General features: G+C 42.7%; 2 protein-coding genes and 1 long non-coding RNA gene across 11 annotated transcripts in view; all 3 read left to right on the plus strand.

Moving 5' to 3' along the window:
• The window catches only part of LOC110510910 (alpha-actinin-2), an 84,208-nt gene extending 80,889 nt beyond the window's left edge, over positions 1-3,319 (plus strand). For all 3 annotated transcript variants that reach the window (XM_036960753.1, XM_036960754.1, XM_036960755.1), the window contains 2 exons: positions 1,507-1,665; positions 2,817-3,319. In XM_036960753.1, coding sequence (XP_036816648.1) covers positions 1,507-1,665; positions 2,817-2,975 — 318 coding nt within the window. In that variant the 3' untranslated portion in view covers positions 2,976-3,319. The remainder of the gene's footprint in view (positions 1-1,506; positions 1,666-2,816) is intronic.
• A 2,587-nt stretch (positions 3,320-5,906) lies between these two features.
• Positions 5,907-6,970, plus strand: LOC118943898. Its single transcript, XR_005039241.1, has 2 exons — positions 5,907-6,666; positions 6,751-6,970. It is a non-coding gene; the product is annotated as an uncharacterized LOC118943898 (long non-coding RNA).
• Positions 6,971-7,490: 520 nt separating this feature from the next.
• The window catches only part of LOC110519474 (methionine synthase), a 78,576-nt gene continuing 63,157 nt past the window's right edge, over positions 7,491-22,909 (plus strand). For 5 of the 7 annotated variants that reach the window (XR_005039141.1, XR_005039143.1, XR_005039142.1 and 2 more), the window contains exons 1-7: positions 7,491-7,709; positions 8,906-9,126; positions 18,043-18,132; positions 19,347-19,416; positions 19,656-19,748; positions 20,221-20,327; positions 20,727-20,786. Coding sequence is in view for 2 of the 7 variants with exons in the window: in XM_036960001.1 (XP_036815896.1) it covers positions 7,673-7,709; positions 8,906-9,126; positions 18,043-18,132; positions 19,347-19,416; positions 19,656-19,748; positions 20,221-20,327; positions 20,727-20,786 (678 nt within the window). In the remaining 5 variants the exon portion in view is untranslated. Of the gene's footprint in view, positions 7,710-8,905; positions 9,127-17,447; positions 17,466-18,042; positions 18,133-19,346; positions 19,417-19,655; positions 19,749-20,220; positions 20,328-20,726; positions 20,787-22,909 lie in introns of those variants that run through there. The other 2 variants (XM_036960001.1, XM_036960002.1) reach the window with 2 other exon arrangements.

Raw genomic sequence — 22,909 nt, forward strand, 5'->3', positions numbered from 1 at the left:
ACAGGGCTCTGTTTACTATATAGTGCACTACTGTTGACCAGGGCTCATAGGGCTCTGTTTACTATATAGTGCACTACTGTTGACCAGGGATCATAGGGCTCTGTTTACTATATAGTGCACTACTGTTGACCAGGGCGTATAGGGCTCACAGGGCTCTGTTTACTATATAGTGCACTACTGTTGACCAGGGATCATAGGGCTCTGTTTACTATATAGTGCACTACTGTTGACCAGGGCTCACAGGGCTCTGTTTACTATATAGTGCACTACTGTTGACCAGGGATCATAGGGCTCTGTTTACTATATAGTGCACTACTGTTGACCAGGGATCATAGGGCTCTGTTTACTATATAGTGCACTACTGTTGACCAGGGCTCACAGGGCTCTGTTTACTATATAGTGCACTACTGTTGACCAGGGCTCATAGGGCTCTGTTTACTATATAGTGCACTACTGTTGACCAGGGCTCATAGGGCTCTGTTTACTATATAGTGCACTACTGTTGACCAGGGCTCACAGGGCTCTGTTTACTATATAGTGCACTACTGTTGACCAGGGATCATAGGGCTCTGTTTACTATATAGTGCACTACTGTTGACCAGGGATCATAGGGCTCTGTTTACTATATAGTGCACTACTGTTGATCAGGGTTTATAGGGTTCACAGGGCTCTGTTTACTATATAGTGCACTACTGTTGACCAGGGATCATAGGGCTCTGTTTACTATATAGTGCACTACTGTTGACCAGGGTTCACAGGGCTCTGTTTACTATATAGTGCACTACTGTTGACCAGGGCTTATAGGGCTCTGTTTACTATATAGTGCACTACTGTTGACCAGGGCTTATAGGGTTCACAGGGCTCTGGTGAAGGAATATAGGGAATAGATAGTGCACTATATAGGGAATAGGTAGTGCACTATATAGGGTAGATTCACCCCCAGTCATTAATGACAGATTCACCCCCAGTCATTAATGGCAGAGTCACCCCCAGTCATTAATGGCAGAGTAATGAATCAAACATTACCCTTTTTCAGCTAGGACATGAGTAATGTATCAAACATTACCCTTTATCAGCTAGGACATGAGTAATGTATCAAACATAACCCTTTATCAGCTAGGACATGAGTAATGAATCAAACATTACCCTTTATCAGCTAGGACATGAGTAATGTATCAAACATTACCCTTTATCAGCTAGGACATGAGTAATGTATCAAACATTACCCTTTATCAGCTAGGACATGAGTAATGTATCAAACATTACCCTTTATCAGGTAGGACATGAGTAGCACAGCTATCTTATCTGTCTGTTATTCTCAACCTGATTGACTCAATGTTAGCCTGGTCCCAGATCAGTTTGTTATGTCACCTGACAATGACCATATGTATTGGCAAGACAGCACAAACAGATCTGGGACCTGGCTAAAATCAATGTGTCTGTTGTCATGATGTACACAGAGGAATGATGATGTAGCCTGGTTACACTCTGCTCTGTGATTTGTAGGGAGAGTCTGAGTTTGCCCGCATCATGTCTCTAGTGGATCCCAATGGATCCAACAAGGTGACCTTCCAGACCTTCGTTGACTTCATGACTAGAGAGACGTCCGACTCAGACACCTCAGAGCAGGTCCTCGCCTCCTTCAAGATCCTGGCTGCTGATAAGGTGGGAAGTGATGGTTCTCTGTGTCTCTCTCACTCGCTTCCTCTGTGTCTCTCTCACTCACTTCCTCTCTGTCTCTGTCTGTCTCTCTCACTCGCTTCCTCTGTGTCTCTCTCACTCGCTTCCTCTCTGTCTCTGTCTGTCTCTCTCACTCGCTTCCTCTCTGTCTCTCTCACTCGCTTCCTCTGTGTCTCTCTCACTCGCTTCCTCTCTGTCTCTGTCACTCGCTTCCTCTCTGTCTCTGTCTCTCTCACTCGCTTCCTCTCTGTCTCTCTCACTCGCTTCCTCTCTGTCTCTCTCACTCGCTTCCTCTCTGTCTCTGTCACTCGCTTCCTCTCTGTCTCTGTCACTCGCTTCCTCTCTGTCTCTGTCACTCGCTTCCTCTCTGTCTCTCTCACTCGCTTCCTCTCTGTCTCTGTCTGTCTCTCTCACTCGCTTTCTCTGTGTCTCTCTCACTCGCTTCCTCTGTGTCTCTCACTCGCTTCCTCTCTGTCTCTCTCACTCGCTTCCTCTCTGTCTCTGTCACTCGCTTCCTCTGTCTCTCTCACTCGCTTCCTCTCTGTCTCTCTCACTCACGTCCTCTCTGTCTCTCTCACTCGCGTTCTCTCTGTCTCTGTCTGTCTCTCTCACTCGCTTCCTCTCTCTCTCTCACTCGCTTCCTCTCTGTCTCTCTCACTCGCTTCCTCTGTGTCTCTCTCACTCGCTTCCTCTGTGTCTCTCTCACTCGCTTCCTCTGTGTCTCTCTCACTCGCTTCCTCTCTGTCTCTCTCACTCGCTTCCTCTCTGTCTCTCTCACTCGCTTCCTCTCTGTCTCTCTCACTGGCTTCCTCTCTGTCTCTGTCTGTCTCTTCCTCTCTGTCTTTGTCACTCGCTTCCTCTCTGTCTCTGTCTGTCTCTTCCTCTCTGTCTCTCTCTGTCTCTTCCTCTCTGTCTCTGTCTGTCTCTTCCTCTCTGTCTCTGTCTGTCTCTTCCTCTCTGTCTCTGTCTGTCTCGTCCTCTTTCACCCCTTTCCTTGATCCGTCTCGTGCTTATTCTCTCGAGCACGTTCTCTCTCTCTCCAGTCAAGTCATGTCACAATTTATTTTTAAGTCTATTTTACGACGTCATCTCAAATGTGGTCACTAATGTCACTCTGTGTTGTATCCTTTCCATAGCCCTTCATCCTGCTGGAGGAGCTGCGTAGAGAGCTGCCCCCAGAGCAGGCAGAGTACTGTATCTCCAGGATGCCCCTGTACAATGGGCCTGACGGGGTCCCAGGGGCTCTGGATTACACTGCCTTCTCCACGGCCCTCTATGGGGAGAGCGACCTCTAGCTTCACACACCAGAAATGCACCCTGACCTTGTATCAGTCTCGCCCCATTTTGTTCCACACATTTACGTCTAAATTGATTCGTATTTTGACCGGTCCTAAAGGGAGTTATTTTTGAGGAATACAAAAGCATTTTAAAGCCGTTTCATGAGTGTATGATTTTTAAAGAGTAGGGAGAAATATTTATTTCAAAGGACTGAGCAGGATTCATTCACGAGATTAAGAAAAAATGATGACTCAGTAAATGTGAAATTTACATGTGAGTCACATAAAAGTAACTGACACATAAAAAGTAATTTACTCATAAAAAGTAACTTGCATATCAAAAGAATTTACACAAAAAGTTACACATAAGAAGTAACTGACACATAAGAAGTAACTGACACATAAGAAGTAACTGACACATAAGAAGTAACTCAAATGTATTTTAATCAATCAAATTTATTTATATAGCCCTTCGTACATCAGCTGATATCTCAAAGTGCTGTACAGAAACCCAGCCTAAAACCCCAAACAGCAAGCAATGCAGGTGAAGAAGCACGGTGGCTAGGAAAAACTCCCTAGAAAGGCCAAAACCTAGGAATAAACCTAGAGAGGAACCAGGCTATGTGGGGTGGCCAGTCCTCTTCTGGCTGTGCCGGGTGGAGATTATAACAAAACATGGTCAAGATGTTCAAATGTTCATAAATGACCAGCATGGTCGAATAATAATAAGGCAGAATAGTTGAAACTGGAGCAGCAGCACAGTCAGGTGGACTGGGGACAGCAAGGAGTCATCATGTCAGGTATTCCTGGGGCATGGTCCTAGGGCTCAGGTCCTCCGAGAGAGAGAAAGAAAGAGAGAATTAGAGAGAGCATATGTGGGATGGCCAGTCCTCTTCTGGCTGTGCCGGGTGGAGATTATAACAGAACATGGCCAAGATGTTCAAATGTTCATAAATGATCAGCATGGTCGAATAATAATAAGGCAGAACAGTTGAAACTGGAGCAGCAGCACAGCCAGGTGGACTGGGGACAGCAAGGAGTCATCATGTCAGGTAGTCCTGGGGCATGGTCCTAGGGCTCAGGTCCTCCGAGAGAGAGAAAGAGAGAAGGAGAGAATTAGAGAACGCACACTTAGATTCACACAGGACACCGAATAGGACAGGAGAAGTACTCCAGATATAACAAACTGACCCTAGCCCCCCGACACATAAACTACTGCAGCATAAATACTGGAGGCTGAGACAGGAGGGGTCAGGAGGATAACTGACACATAAGAAGTAACTGACACATAAGAAGTAACTGACACATAAAAAGTAACTGACACATAAGAAGTAACTGACACATAAGAAGTAACTGACACATAAGAAGTAACTGACACACAAAAAGTTACACATAAAGTAATTTACACATAAAAAGTAACTGACACATAAGAAGTAACTGACACATAAGAAGTAACTGACACATAAGAAGTAACTGACACATAAGAAGTAACTGACACATAAGAAGTAACTGACACATAAAAAGTAACTGACACATAAGAAGTAACTGACACATAAGAAGTAACTGACACATAAGAAGTAACTGACACATAAGAAGTAACTGACACATAAGAAGTAACTGACACATAAGAAGTAACTGACACATAAAAAGTAACTGACACATAAGAAGTAACTGACACATAAGAAGTAACTGACACATAAGAAGTAACTGACACACAAAAAGTTACACATAAAGTAATTTACACATAAAAAGTAACTGACACATAAGAAGTAACTGACACATAAGAAGTAACTGACACATAAGAAGTAACTGACACATAAGAAGTAACTGACACATAAGAAGTAACTGACACATAAAAAGTAACTGACACATAAGAAGTAACTGACACATAAGAAGTAACTGACACATAAGAAGTAACTGACACACAAAAAGTTACACATAAAGTAATTTACACATAAAAAGTAACTGACACATAAGAAGTAACTGACACACAAAAAGTTACACATAAAGTAATTTACACATAAAAAGTAACTGACACATAAGAAGTAACTGACACACAAAAAGTTACACATAAAGTAATTTACACATAAAAAGTAACTGACACATAAGAAGTAACTGACACATAAGAAGTAACTGACACATAAGAAGTAACTGACACATAAGAAGTAACTGACACACAAAAAGTTACACATAAAGTAATTTACACATAAAAAGTAACTGACACATAAGAAGTAACTGACACATAAGAAGCGCTACTAAATTATTTGCTAGTCACCTATGGAGACCTAAAGATGTGAATTTATGAGAAGCTTGTATTGTATCAGTGTTTGCACTCTTCTAAATTAGTACATAAAAAACAGGCTACATTATAATCCCCCCCCAGGCTACATTATAATCCACCCAGGCTACATTATAATCCCCATCACCCAGGCTACATTATAATCCCCCCAGACTACATTATAATCCACCCAGGCTACATTATAATCCCACCCAGGCTACATTATAATCCACCCAGGCTACATTATAATCGAACCCAGACTACATTATAATCCACCCAGGCTACATTATAATCCCACCCAGGCTACATTATAATCCCCCCCAGGCTACATTATAATCCCTCCCAGGCTACATTATAATCCCCCCCAGGCTACATTATAATCCCCCCCAGGCTACATTATAATCCACCCCAGGCTACATTATAATCCCCCCCAGGCTACATTATAATCCCCCCCAGGCTACATTATAATCCACCCAGGCTACATTATAATCCCCATCACCCAGGCTACATTATAATCCCCATCACCCAGGCCACATTATAATCCCCATCACCCAGGCTACATTATAATCCCCCCAGACTACATTATAATCCCACCCAGGCTACATTATAATCCCCCCAGACTACATTATAATCCCACCCAGGCTACATTATAATCCACCCAGGCTACATTATAATCCACCCACCTACATTATAATCCACCCAGGCTACATTATAATCCACCCAGGCTACATTATAATCCACCCAGGCCACATTATAATCCCCATCACCCAGGCTACATTATAATCCCCATCACCCAGGCCACATTATAATCCCCATCACCCAGACTACATTATAATCCCCCCAGACTACATTATAATCCCACCCAGGCTACATTATAATCCACCCAGGCTACATTATAATCCACCCAGGCTACATTATAATCCACCCAGGCCACATTATAATCCCCATCACCCAGGCTACATTATAATCCCCCCAGACTACATTATAATCCCACCCAGGCTACATTATAATCCCCCCAGACTACATTATAATCCCCCCAGACTACATTATAATCCCCCCAGACTACATTATAATCCCCCCAGACTACATTATAATCCACCCAGGCTACATTATAATCCACCCAGACTACATTATAATCCCACCCAGGCTACATTATAATCCACCCAGGCTACATTATAATCCACCCAGGCTACATTATAATCGAACCCAGACTACCAGTATGTCAGAACTGCAGTACTATTTATTGTCAAAACGAGTGAAAACTTGGGTTTCATGATTAGAGTCAAGTTTCCCCTAAAGGCTGATCTTGAGTCAGTCTAGCGTTTCTCCCCATTAATGTTTTGTGTAAAGCTTGGGGGAGGGAACCTGATCCTAGGTCTGTACCTAGGGGAAGCTGATCCTAGGTCTGTACCTATTGGAAACTGATCCTAGGTCTGTACCTGGGGGAAGCTGATCCTAGGTCTGTACCTGGGGGAAGCTGATCCTAGGTCTGTACCTGGGGGAAGCTGATCCCAGGTCTGTCCCTAGGGGAAACGTTCACCCCAGAGCCTCATGATATGGCAGAAACTAGTGTGTGTTGATGCCAGAAACAAAAATAATATAACTGTAAATTAACGAACTGTTTTGTCTGGGTAAAACTACAACATTAGTCCCCTCAGCAGCCGGTGTGGAGTCTGAAGTTATGAAGCGTTACTAAGGCAAACGAGCAGAAAATAAACTATTGTGATTAAAACGTCTTGGTTGTTTTTCTTCTGTTTCGCTGGACGTTCTGAATATCCGAGTTATACCTGTTGATTACGGCACAATACAAACTTTTTGATTCTTTTAGGACATGTTTTCCCCTCAGGTTTTACTTCCTAGGTTTTGTCAAGTAACGAAGAAAATAACATCAATCGAAATCAATCCATTTTCAGACATGATTTTTAACGCCTTATTTAAATAAACGGCTTTGTAATCTGTGTCAAACCAGCGTTCCCTTTTCAGAGAGCCGACACCTACAACATGTAATCAGATAGGTACAGGCACGTTATATCGTAGTAATTCTTCTCCTGGAAGGACCTGAATGTTGCTCAATCAAACCTGCGCCTGCGTGGTTCTGCAGCGTGTAGCGTGGTTCCGCAGCGTGTAGCGTGGTTCCGCAGCGTGCAGCGTGGTGGGTCCGCAGCGTGCAGCGTGGTGGGTCCGCAGCGTGCAGCGTGGTGGGTCCGCAGCGTGCAGCGTGGTTCCGCAGCGTGCAGCGTGGTGGTTCCGCAGCGTGCAGCGTAGTTCCGCCTGCGTAGTTGTGCAGCTCCTCCACGCCAGACGGAGGAAAGTGATTTATGGACATTGAGTTGACAAGCGGCCGCCGGCAGGGTCAGTGTTGGTTGCTCTCTTCAGGCACTTTTTGTTCCTTTGCAGTTAAATCAAGCAAAAGAAGAAGAAGAAGAATTACAGCGCCATGGCTCCTACAATATATGAGAGTTCAACAACAAAAGGTAAACTGTTGCAACTTCCTGGTTTAGTATTTAGCTAGATATGAGCTGGCTGCCTAGCAGCTGTCAATGACTGGCTAGATAGTTGCAGTTGGTTAGTTAGCTGCATATCCACGTCAATTAACGGTCGACATTTTTCCATCCAGCTACCCTAAATGACAAACGTTTTTATTTATTCATTCATAGATAGATAGATAGATAGATTGATTGCTACATAGCAGCTAGTCAACATGTGCTGTCTGCATGTTCCCCTGCCTGGTAGAGTAACGTTAGCAAAACACGGGCAGAGAGAGATAGATAGGGTCACAATGCATTTATCCAATAGAAACTCTGGTGTTATTTGTACAACTCGAGTTGAACTGAATTTGTAAAATATATAAACTCTCGTTTTAGTTGCAAAACGTGTAACTACTGTTTCCATTGGACAAATTCATGTAAGTCTTATCCCCGTTCCGTTTGTTTCCATTTTAAGAAACGTTTTATAACTGAACAGGCGTAATGAATATACCCCAGCTGGCCTGACACGTGTAAACCACTTCCCTGTAAACAAGCGAGTTAACTAACATCTTATCTCGGTAATGGACAACTGGTGGGCCTTTTGTAGATCAACCCCCCTCCACAGAAATATTATATAAATATGGAATACAGTACCAGTCAAAGGTTTGGACACACCTTCTCATTTCAGGGTTCTAGAACACCTACTCATTCCAGGGTTCTAGAACACCTTCTCATTCCAGGGTTCTAGAACACCTACTCATTCCAGGGTTCTAGAACACCTTCTCATTCCAGGGTTCTAGAACACCTACTCATTCCAGGGTTCTAGAACACCTACTCATTCCAGGGTTCTAGAACACCTACTCATTCCAGGGGTTTTCTTTATTTGATTTTTTACTATTTTCTACATTGTAGGATAATAGTGAAGACATCAACTATGAAATAACACATATGGAATCATGTAGTAACCAAAAAAGTGATAAAACAAATCAAACTATATTTTATATTTGCGATTCTTCAAAGTAGCCACCATTTGCCTTAAATGATAACCTGGCATTCTCTCAACCAGTTTATGTAACCATATTAACATGTAATATGTTGACTGCAGACCTGCCCTAGAGGCATGATAGGATGGAGGGAAGGAAACATATTTAACATGTCATAACCATATTAACATGTAATATACCTCATATAACATACCTCAGGTAGTGGCCCTAGCAGACCTGCCCTAGAGGCTGAGCTCAGGGAGCTGTTGGGGAAGAGGATCATGATACTAGATGGAGGGATGGGCACCATGATCCAGGAGAGGCGATTGGAGGAGGAACACTTCAGGGGGGAGGAGTTTAAAGACCACACCCACAGCCTGAAGGGCAACAACGACCTGCTGAGCATCACACAGAGTGATGTCATCTACAATATACACAAGGTACGGTGATGTCATCTACAATATACACAAGGTACGGTGATGTCATCTACAATATACACAAGGTACGGTGATGTCATCTACAATATACACAAGGTACGGTGATGTCATCTACAGTATACACAAGGTACGGTGATGTCATCTACAACATACACAAGGTACGGTGATGTCATCTCCAATATACACAAGGTACGGTGATGTCATCTCCAATATACACAAGGTACGGTGATGTCATCTACAATATACACAAGGTACGGTGATGTCATCTACAACATACACAAGGTACGGTGATGTCATCTACAACATACACAAGGTACGGTGATGTCATCTACAATATACACAAGGTACGGTGATGTCATCTACAGTATACACAAGGTACGGTGATGTCATCTACAATATACACAAGGTACGGTGATGTCATCTACAACATACACAAGGTACGGTGATGTCATCTACAGTATACACAAGGTACGGTGATGTCATCTACAGTATACACAAGGTACGGTGATGTCATCTACAACATACACAAGGTACGGTGATGTCATCTACAACATACACAAGGTACGGTGATGTCATCTACAGTATACACAAGGTACGGTGATGTCATCTACAGTATACACAAGGTACGGTGATGTCATCTACAGTATACACAAGGTACGGTGATGTCATCTCCAATATACACAAGGTACGGTGATGTCATCTACAGTATACACAAGGTACGGTGATGTCATCTACAACATACACAAGGTACGGTGATGTCATCTACAATATACACAAGGTACGGTGATGTCATCTACAATATACACAAGGTACGGTGATGTCATCTACAATATACACAAGGTACGGTGATGTCATCTCCAACATACACAAGGTACGGTGATGTCATCTACAACATACACAAGGTACGGTGATGTCATCTACAGTATACACAAGGTACGGTGATGTCATCTACAATATACACAAGGTACGGTGATGTCATCTACAGTATACACAAGGTACGGTGATGTCATCTACAACATACACAAGGTACGGTGATGTCATCTACAACATACACAAGGTACGGTGATGTCATCTACAATATACACAAGGTACGGTGATGTCATCTACAGTATACACAAGGTACGGTGATGTCATCTACAATATACACAAGGTACGGTGATGTCATCTCCAACATACACAAGGTACGGTGATGTCATCTCCAATATACACAAGGTACGGTGATGTCATCTACAGTATACACAAGGTACGGTGATGTCATCTACAATATACACAAGGTACGGTGATGTCATCTCCAACATACACAAGGTACGGTGATGTCATCTCCAATATACACAAGGTACGGTGATGTCATCTACAGTATACACAAGGTACGGTGATGTCATCTACAACATACACAAGGTACGGTGATGTCATCTACAGTATACACAAGGTACGGTGATGTCATCTACAATATACACAAGGTACGGTGATGTCATCTACAGTATACACAAGGTACGGTGATGTCATCTACAGTATACACAAGGTACGGTGATGTCATCTACAATATACACAAGGTACGGTGATGTCATCTACAGTATACACAAGGTACGGTGATGTCATCTACAACATACACAAGGTACGGTGATGTCATCTACAATATACACAAGGTACGGTGATGTCATCTACAGTATACACAAGGTACGGTGATGTCATCTACAGTATACACAAGGTACGGTGATGTCATCTACAATATACACAAGGTACGGTGATGTCATCTACAATATACACAAGGTACGGTGATGTCATCTACAGTATACACAAGGTACGGTGATGTCATCTACAACATACACAAGGTACGGTGATGTCATCTACAACATACACAAGGTACGGTGATGTCATCTCCAACATACACAAGGTACGGTGATGTCATCTACAATATACACAAGGTACGGTGATGTCATCTACAACATGCACAAGGTACGGTGATGTCATCTACAGTATACACAAGGTACGGTGATGTCATCTCCAATATACACAAGGTATGGTGATGTCATCTACAGTATACACAAGGTACGGTGATGTCATCTACAACATACACAAGGTACGGTGATGTCATCTACAACATACACAAGGTACGGTGATGTCATCTACAACATACACAAGGTACGGTGATGTCATCTACAATATACACAAGGTACGGTGATGTCATCTACAACATACACAAGGTACGGTGATGTCATCTACAGTATACACAAGGTACGGTGATGTCATCTACAGTATACACAAGGTACGGTGATGTCATCTACAATATACACAAGGTACGGTGATGTCATCTACAACATACACAAGGTACGGTGATGTCATCTACAGTATACACAAGGTACGGTGATGTCATCTACAATATACACAAGGTACGGTGATGTCATCTACAGTATACACAAGGTACGGTGATGTCATCTACAACATACACAAGGTACGGTGATGTCATCTACAACATACACAAGGTACGGTGATGTCATCTACAATATACACAAGGTACGGTGATGTCATCTACAATATACACAAGGTACGGTGATGTCATCTACAATATACACAAGGTACGGTGATGTCATCTACAACATACACAAGGTACGGTGATGTCATCTCCAATATACACAAGGTACGGTGATGTCATCTACAATATACACAAGGTACGGTGATGTCATCTACAACATACACAAGGTACGGTGATGTCATCTACAGTATACACAAGGTACGGTGATGTCATCTACAATATACACAAGGTACGGTGATGTCATCTACAACATACACAAGGTACGGTGATGTCATCTACAGTATACACAAGGTACGGTGATGTCATCTACAATATACACAAGGTACGGTGATGTCATCTACAGTATACACAAGGTACGGTGATGTCATCTACAACATACACAAGGTACGGTGATGTCATCTACAACATACACAAGGTACGGTGATGTCATCTACAGTATACACAAGGTACGGTGATGTCATCTACAGTATACACAAGGTACGGTGATGTCATCTACAATATACACAAGGTACGGTGATGTCATCTACAGTATACACAAGGTACGGTGATGTCATCTACAATATACACAAGGTACGGTGATGTCATCTACAACATACACAAGGTACGGTGATGTCATCTACAATATACACAAGGTACGGTGATGTCATCTACAGTATACACAAGGTACGGTGATGTCATCTACAATATACACAAGGTACGGTGATGTCATCTACAGTATACACAAGGTATGGTGATGTCATCTACAGTATACACAAGGTACGGTGATGTCATCTACAGTATACACAAGGTACGGTGATGTCATCTACAATATACACAAGGTACGGTGATGTCATCTACAACATACACAGGGTACGGTGATGTCATCTACAGTATACACAAGGTACGGTGATGTCATCTACAGTATACACAAGGTACGGTGATGTCATCTACAATATACACAAGGTACGGTGATGTCATCTACAATATACACAAGGTACGGTGATGTCATCTACAGTATACACAAGGTACGGTGATGTCATCTACAATATACACAAGGTACGGTGATGTCATCTACAGTATACACAAGGTACGGTGATGTCATCTACAATATACACAAGGTACGGTGATGTCATCTACAATATACACAAGGTACGGTGATGTCATCTACAACATACACAAGGTACGGTGATGTCATCTCCAATATACACAAGGTACGGTGATGTCATCTACAATATACACAAGGTACGGTGATGTCATCTACAATATACACAAGGTACGGTGATGTCATCTCCAATATACACAAGGTACGGTGATGTCATCTACAATATACACAAGGTACGGTGATGTCATCTACAATATACACAAGGTACGGTGATGTCATCTACAATATACACAAGGTACGGTGATGTCATCTACAACATACACAAGGTACGGTGATGTCATCTACAATATACACAAGGTACGGTGATGTCATCTACAACATACACAAGGTACGGTGATGTCATCTACAACATACACAAGGTATGGTGATGTCATCTACAGTATACACAAGGTACGGTGATGTCATCTACAGTATACACAAGGTACGGTGATGTCATCTACAGTATACACAAGGTACGGTGATGTCATCTACAACATACACAAGGTATGGTGATGTCATCTACAATATACACAAGGTACGGTGATGTCATCTACAATATACACAAGGTACGGTGATGTCATCTACAGTATACACAAGGTACGGTGATGTCATCTACAGTATACACAAGGTACGGTGATGTCATCTACAACATACACAAGGTACGGTGATGTCATCTACAACATACACAAGGTACGGTGATGTCATCTACAATATACACAAGGTACGGTGATGTCATCTACAACATACACAAGGTACGGTGATGTCATCTACAGTATACACAAGGTACGGTGATGTCATCTACAGTATACACAAGGTACGGTGATGTCATCTACAGTATACACAAGGTACGGTGATGTCATCTCCAATATACACAAGGTATGGTGATGTCATCTACAGTATACACAAGGTACGGTGATGTCATCTACAACATACACAAGGTATGGTGATGTCATCTACAGTATACACAAGGTACGGTGATGTCATCTACAACATACACAGGGTACGGTGATGTCATCTACAACATACACAAGGTATGGTGATGTCATCTACAGTATACACAAGGTACGGTGATGTCATCTACAACATACACAAGGTACGGTGATGTCATCTACAACATACACAAGGTATGGTGATGTCATCTACAGTATACACAAGGTACGGTGATGTCATCTACAATATACACAAGGTACGGTGATGTCATCTACAATATACACAAGGTACGGTGATGTCATCTCCAATATACACAAGGTACGGTGATGTCATCTCCAACATACACAAGGTACGGTGATGTCATCTACAATATACACAAGGTATGGTGATGTCATCTCCAACATACACAAGGTACGGTGATGTCATCTACAATATACACAAGGTACGGTGATGTCATCTCCAACATACACAAGGTACGGTGATGTCATCTACAATATACACAAGGTACGGTGATGTCATCTACAACATACACAAGGTACGGTGATGTCATCTACAACATACACAAGGTACGGTGATGTCATCTACAATATACACAAGGTACGGTGATGTCATCTCCAATATACACAAGGTACGGTGATGTCATCTACAATATACACAAGGTACGGTGATGTCATCTACAATATACACAAGGTACGGTGATGTCATCTCCAATATACACAAGGTACGGTGATGTCATCTCCAACATACACAAGGTACGGTGATGTCATCTACAATATACACAAGGTATGGTGATGTCATCTCCAACATACACAAGGTACGGTGATGTCATCTCCAACATACACAAGGTACGGTGATGTCATCTCCAACATACACAAGGTACGGTGATGTCATCTCCAACATACACAAGGTACGGTGATGTCATCTACAATATACACAAGGTACGGTGATGTCATCTACAATATACACAAGGTACGGTGATGTCATCTCCAATATACACAAGGTACGGTGATGTCATCTACAGTATACACAAGGTACGGTGATGTCATCTACAGTATACACAAGGTACGGTGATGTCATCTACAACATACACAAGGTACGGTGATGTCATCTCCAATATACACAAGGTACGGTGATGTCATCTCCAACATACACAAGGTACGGTGATGTCATCTACAATATACACAAGGTATGGTGATGTCATCTCCAACATACACAAGGTACGGTGATGTCATCTACAATATACACAAGGTACGGTGATGTCATCTACAATATACACAAGGTACGGTGATGTCATCTACAATATACACAAGGTACGGTGATGTCATCTACAGTATACACAAGGTATGGTGATGTCATCTCCAATATACACAAGGTACGGTGATGTCATCTACAGTATACACAAGGTACGGTGATGTCATCTCCAATATACACAAGGTACGGTGATGTCATCTACAACATACACAAGGTATGGTGATGTCATCTACAGTATACACAAGGTACGGTGATGTCATCTACAACATACACAAGGTACGGTGATGTCATCTACAACATACACAAGGTATGGTGATGTCATCTACAGTATACACAAGGTACGGTGATGTCATCTACAACATACACAAGGTACGGTGATGTCATCTACAATATACACAAGGTACGGTGATGTCATCTACAACATACACAAGGTACGGTGATGTCATCTACAATATACACAAGGTATGGTGATGTCATCTCCAACATACACAAGGTACGGTGATGTCATCTCCAACATACACAAGGTACGGTGATGTCATCTCCAACATACACAAGGTACGGTGATGTCATCTCCAACATACACAAGGTACGGTGATGTCATCTACAATATACACAAGGTACGGTGATGTCATCTACAGTATACACAAGGTACGGTGATGTCATCTACAGTATACACAAGGTACGGTGATGTCATCTACAACATACACAAGGTACGGTGATGTCATCTCCAATATACACAAGGTACGGTGATGTCATCTACAGTATACACAAGGTACGGTGATGTCATCTCCAACATACACAAGGTACGGTGATGTCATCTACAGTATACACAAGGTACGGTGATGTCATCTACAATATACACAAGGTACGGTGATGTCATCTACAATATACACAAGGTACGGTGATGTCATCTACAGTATACACAAGGTACGGTGATGTCATCTACAGTATACACAAGGTACGGTGATGTCATCTACAGTATACACAAGGTACGGTGATGTCATCTACAATATACACAAGGTACGGTGATGTCATCTACAGTATACACAAGGTACGGTGATGTCATCTACAATATACACAAGGTACGGTGATGTCATCTACAGTATACACAAGGTACGGTGATGTCATCTACAGTATACACAAGGTACGGTGATGTCATCTACAACATACACAAGGTACGGTGATGTCATCTACAATATACACAAGGTACGGTGATGTCATCTACAGTATACACAAGGTACGGTGATGTCATCTACAACATACACAGGGTACGGTGATGTCATCTACAGTATACACAAGGTACGGTGATGTCATCTACAGTATACACAAGGTACGGTGATGTCATCTACAATATACACAAGGTACGGTGATGTCATCTACAATATACACAAGGTACGGTGATGTCATCTACAGTATACACAAGGTACGGTGATGTCATCTACAATATACACAAGGTACGGTGATGTCATCTACAGTATACACAAGGTACGGTGATGTCATCTACAATATACACAAGGTACGGTGATGTCATCTACAATATACACAAGGTACGGTGATGTCATCTACAATATACACAAGGTACGGTGATGTCATCTACAATATACACAAGGTACGGTGATGTCATCTACAACATACACAAGGTACGGTGATGTCATCTACAATATACACAAGGTACGGTGATGTCATCTACAACATACACAAGGTACGGTGATGTCATCTACAACATACACAAGGTATGGTGATGTCATCTACAGTATACACAAGGTACGGTGATGTCATCTACAGTATACACAAGGTACGGTGATGTCATCTACAGTATACACAAGGTACGGTGATGTCATCTACAACATACACAAGGTACGGTGATGTCATCTACAATATACACAAGGTACGGTGATGTCATCTACAATATACACAAGGTACGGTGATGTCATCTACAATATACACAAGGTACGGTGATGTCATCTACAATATACACAAGGTACGGTGATGTCATCTACAATATACACAAGGTACGGTGATGTCATCTACAGTATACACAAGGTACGGTGATGTCATCTACAATATACACAAGGTACGGTGATGTCATCTACAACATACACAAGGTACGGTGATGTCATCTACAATATACACAAGGTACGGTGATGTCATCTACAATATACACAAGGTACGGTGATGTCATCTACAATATACACAAGGTACGGTGATGTCATCTACAATATACACAGGGTACGGTGATGTCATCTACAACATACACAAGGTACGGTGATGTCATCTACAATATACACAAGGTACGGTGATGTCATCTACAGTATACACAAGGTACGGTGATGTCATCTACAGTATACACAAGGTACGGTGATGTCATCTACAGTATACACAAGGTACGGTGATGTCATCTACAATATACACAAGGTACGGTGATGTCATCTACAGTATACACAAGGTACGGTGATGTCATCTACAGTATACACAAGGTACGGTGATGTCATCTACAATATACACAAGGTACGGTGATGTCATCTACAGTATACACAAGGTACGGTGATGTCATCTACAGTATACACAAGGTCCGGTCAGTGGAGTTAAAGAGTGGTTCACGTTATCCAGGACAGCAACACATCGAAAGGTTGCAAGTTCAAATCCCCGAGCTGACAAGGTACAAATCTGTCGTTCTGCCCCTGAACAAGGCAGTTAACCCACTGTTCCTAGGCCGTCATTGTAAATATGAATTTGTTCTTAACCGACTTGCTTCGTTAAATTAAGGTCAAATAAAATGCACCTGTCTGTTTACGCCCTAGTAATAATTAACCTGCACCTAGAATTGTTGATCTGTTATTGAGACGTATTTCCGGTCTTTTTGTGGGAGAGAGAGACGGACGGACAGGATGAGATGACCCCTTTTTGTTTGGTGAAACCCTGCTGCGTGAATAAGCATTGACATTCCTCTCTTGTGTTTGTTCCTATAGGAATACCTGCTGGGGCAGACATCATTGACGTTCCTCTCTTGTGTTTGTTCCTATAGGAATACCTGCTGGCCGGGGCAGACATCATTGACGTTCCTCTCTTGTGTTTGTTCCTATAGGAATACCTGCTGGCTGGGGCAGACATCATTGAGACCAACACTTTCAGTAGCACCTGTATCGCCCAGGCCGACTACGGACTGGGACACTTGGTAAGAGAACGGGGTCAGTGGGGCGGTCTGTAGAATAACACTCTGATCACCAATCAGAAGCTGTATCGCAACATCAGATCACCAATCAGAAGCTGTTATCACAATATCAGATCACCAATCAAAAGCTGTTATCGCAATATCAGATCACCAATCAAAAGCTGTTATCACAACATCAGATCACATGTAGTCAGATAGGTTCCTGATAATGGAATGTTTAAAGATAATGACTAAAATATTCCACCCTGAAACCATATAATTGTATGAAATGTATTAGAATCATAAATCTATAATCTGATGATGTGTGTAGTTTTAGTCAGAGTTAGAATAAGGACCTTTTGCTCCTTTTTAGTATGTAAGCAGGATGCAAGTGTGAAACAAATGATAAGAGGAGCTATCGACAGACAAGCTGGACTACCGCGTTCCTTACAGGACATTCTGTCTCCACCCGTGGAGTGGAGAAACTGTTAGGCTTGCAGAAACATTATGAAACATGTTGCAGATTAAAGAAACAATGTGTCTGTGTAGTGGAAAAACACAGACTGTCTGAGCAAGGTGTGTGTTATAAAGACTGCGTTTGCATTTTTGATTTCAGAACATTACGGATTTTTTTGCATTAAGCGGAGTCTTTGCCTAATTATTATTAAACCCAGGGTCTTACAAACCTCGGGGATGGGTCAAAGTTTAAATAAGTGTTAGTTATTATCATTGGGATCAAAAATTCTCGTGACAGTTTGGTCCTTCGAGCCGGATCTCAATATCTTTTTCGGTCGTTCCATGGAGACACCGAAACCGTGCACGGGCGGATGAAATATCTGTAGATTAAAGACCTGGCCCCTTTCTGAGGGTTCTTTACAGGCCGGTGGCGAACTGGTGCACGACAGAAACGCTGACGAGATCCAACCTACATAAAAATTCTCGTCACAGTTCCTAAAAGGTGACTTGACACAATAAATGTCTCCCTCACTCATTCAGGTTGTTTAACTCCCTGATGTTTTCCCAGGCTTATCGTATGAACAAGGTATCAGCAGAGGGCTGTTTAATTTCCCAGGCCTGTCGTATGAACAAGGTATCAGCAGAGGGCTGTTTAATTTCCCAGGCTTATCGTATGAACAAGGTATCAGCAGAGGGTTGTTTAACACCCTGATGTTTTTCCAGGCCTATCGTATGAACAAGGTATCAGCAGAGGGTTGTTTAACACCCTGATGTTTTTCCAGGCCTATCGTATGAACAAGGTGTCAGCAGAAATAGCCAGGAAAGCAGCAGATGACATCACCAATCAGACAGGTCAGCTGATAAAGATAAAGTATCGTCATTGGAGGAAAAAAACAACCCCTATTTGACATTGACAACATTGTGTGTAATAGATGTGTATTTCCGTGTTTGTAATGACAACATTGTGTGTAATAGATGTGTATTTCCGTGGTTGTAATGACAACATTGTGTGTAATAGATGTGTATTTCCGTGTTTGTAATGACAACATTGTGTGTAATAGATGTGTATTTCCGTTGTTTTTTATTTCCAGGTTGTAAGAGATACGTTGCGGGCGCCGTGGGCCCCACCAATAAAACCCTGTCTGTGTCTCCCTCAGTGGAAAGACCAGACTTCAGGAACGTCAGTAAGATGTTTTAGGCTTCTTCCTTGTCTTTCTACTGATGTCACTGCAAAGTGGCAGAATGGCAGGTGTTTTCAGAGCCCCTTACAGGGGTGACATGTCACTACAGACCTGCGCTATATAGCTGTCTTAACTGTTATCCTATCAGGGTCTATAAGGGCTCTCCAGACCTACACTATGTATCTGTTACCCTCTCAGACCTACACTATGTATCTGTTATCCTATCAGGGTCTATAAGGCCTCTCCAGACCTACACTATGTATCTGTTACCCTCTCAGACCTACACTATGTATCTGTTATCCTATCAGGGTCTATAAGGCCTCTCAGACCTAAACTACTGTATGTATCTGTTACCCTCTCAGGGTCTATAAGGCCTCTCGGGTGACTCTTGATAAACCATTGGTAACCTCCAGAGTTGACAGTACTCTCTCTGATGGTGCTACTGTGCTGAGTGGTCCTGTGTCTTCCCCCTCAGCCTTTGATGAGCTGGCTGAGGCCTACGCCGAGCAGGTCCGGGGTCTGTTGGATGGAGGAGCGGATATTATCATGGTGGAGACCATCTTTGACACGGCCAACGCCAAGGTACACCTTCTTCACTCGCTGTCTTCATCCCTGACTGTCATCTAGTTTCTCTTCTTCACTCGCTGTCTTCATCACTGACTGTCTTCATTACTGACTGTCTTCATCACTGACTGTCTTCATCACTGACTGTCTTCATCACTGACTGTCTTCATCACTGACTGTCATCTAGTTTCTCTTCTTCACTCGCTGTCTTCACCACTGACTGTCTTCACCACTGACTGTCTTCACCACTGACTGTCTTCACCACTGACTGTCTTCATCACTGACTGTCATCACCACTGACTGTCATCACCACTGACTGTCATCTAGTTTCTATCAATGTGATTCTAGTTTTATATACGTTTCCATACAATTGATCATAATAAATGTATCGATTTATTTTTTTATCTTGTCATAAAGGCAGCACTGTTTGCTATCGACAAACTGTTTGAAGAGAGCTACGAACCCAGACCTATATTTGTAAGTATGAATTCTGTCTGTTGTCAGTGTCTTGCCAGTATATTTCTGAGTTAAATTACCACTGTCAACAACCACTGTGATCTCGCGCTAGACTGACTTCTTGCTCGTCGTTTATCATCCCGTCTGATTACATGGTACCTGTCTTGACGGCATCAAACTGAGAGAAGCTAGCTAACGAGGCTAATTGAGGCTGCTAGCCATAACGTTACTGTGCTTCTCACCGTCCTACAGTTAGCTAACGAGGCTAATTGAGGCTGCTAGCCATAACGTTACTGTGCTTCTCACCGTCCTACAGTTAGCTAACGAGGATAATTGAGGCTGCTAGCCATAACGTTACTGTGTTTCTCACCGTCCTACAGTTAGCTAACGAGGCTAATTGAGGCTAGCCATAACGTTACTGTGCTTCTCACCGTCCTACAGTTAGCTAACGAGGCTAATTGAGGCTAGCCATAACGTTAATGTGCTTCTCACCATCCTACAGTTAGCTAACGAGGCTAATTGAGGCTAGCCATAACGCTACTGTGTTTCTCACCGTCCTACAGTTAGCTAACGAGGCTAATTGAGGCTAGCCATAACGTTACTGTGCTTCTCACCGTCCTACAGTTAGCTAACGAGGCTAATTGAGGCTAGCCATAACGTTAATGTGCTTCTCACCATCCTACAGTTAGCTAACGAGGCTAATTGAGGCTAGCCATAACGCTACTGTGCTTCTCACTGTCCTACAGTTAGCTAACGAGGCTAATTGAGGCTAGCCATAACGTTAATGTGCTTCTCACCATCCTACAGTTAGCTAACGAGGCTAATTGAGGCTAGCCATAACGCTACTGTGCTTCTCACCGTCCTACAGTTAGCTACGAGGCTAATTGAGGCTAGCCATAACGTTACTGTGCTTCTAACTCCATTCAGATTATATCCTAAACAGCAGCCTACATGTTGGCTTTGGTCGTTGTAGCCTTTTCTCTCTCTCAATTCACTTTTAATTTGGTCATTTCTATTCATTCTTCCATTGATTTAGATGTCTCCCTAACTTGCTTGACCACACAAGCGGAGACGCAATCCAATTGTCTCCCTGTCTCCGCGGGAAGCGTCAGGATCAGAGCTCCTTTTTCCAAATCATTAAAATACACTGAACAAAAAAATAAACGCAACATGGGAAGAACTGGGAATTGTGGGATCTTTGTATTTCAGCTCATGAAACACGGGACCAACACTTCACATGTTGCTGAAACACGGGACCAACACTTCACATGTTGCTGAAACACGGGACCAACACTTCACATGTTGCTGAAACACGGGACCAACACTTCACATGTTGCTGAAACACGGGACCAACACTTCACATGTTGCTGAAACACGGGACCAACACTTCATGTTGCTGAAACACGGGACCAACACTTCACATGTTGCTGAAACACGGGACCAACACTTCACATGTTGCTGAAACACGGGACCAACACTTCATGTTGCTGAAACACGGGACCAACACTTCACATGTTGCTGAAACACGGGACCAACACTTCACATGTTGCTGAAACACGGGACCAACACTTCACATGTTGCTGAAACACGGGACCAACACTTTACATGTTGCTGAAACACGGGACCAACACTTTACATGTTGCTGAAACACGGGACCAACACTTCACATGTTGCTGAAACACGGGACCAACACTTCACATGTTGCTGAAACACGGGACCAACACTTCACATGTTGCTGAAACATGGGATCAACACTTCACATGTTGCTGAAACATGGGACCAACACTTCACATGTTGCTGAAACACGGGACCAACACTTTACATGTTGCTGAAACACGGGACCAACACTTCACATGTTGCTGAAACACGGGACCAACACTTCACATGTTGCTGAAACACGGGACCAACACTTCACATGTTGCTGAAACACGGGACCAACACTTCACATGTTGCTGAAACACGGGACCAACACTTCATGTTGCTGAAACACGGGACCAACACTTCACATGTTGCTGAAACACGGGACCAACACTTCATGTTGCTGAAACACGGGACCAACACTTCACATGTTGCTGAAACATGGGACCAACACTTCACATGTTGCTGAAACACGGGACCAACACTTCACATGTTGCTGAAACACG

This window comes from Oncorhynchus mykiss, chromosome 23, assembly GCF_013265735.2.
Source record: "Oncorhynchus mykiss isolate Arlee chromosome 23, USDA_OmykA_1.1, whole genome shotgun sequence".
In the NCBI taxonomy this organism is placed as follows: domain Eukaryota; kingdom Metazoa; phylum Chordata; class Actinopteri; order Salmoniformes; family Salmonidae; genus Oncorhynchus; species Oncorhynchus mykiss.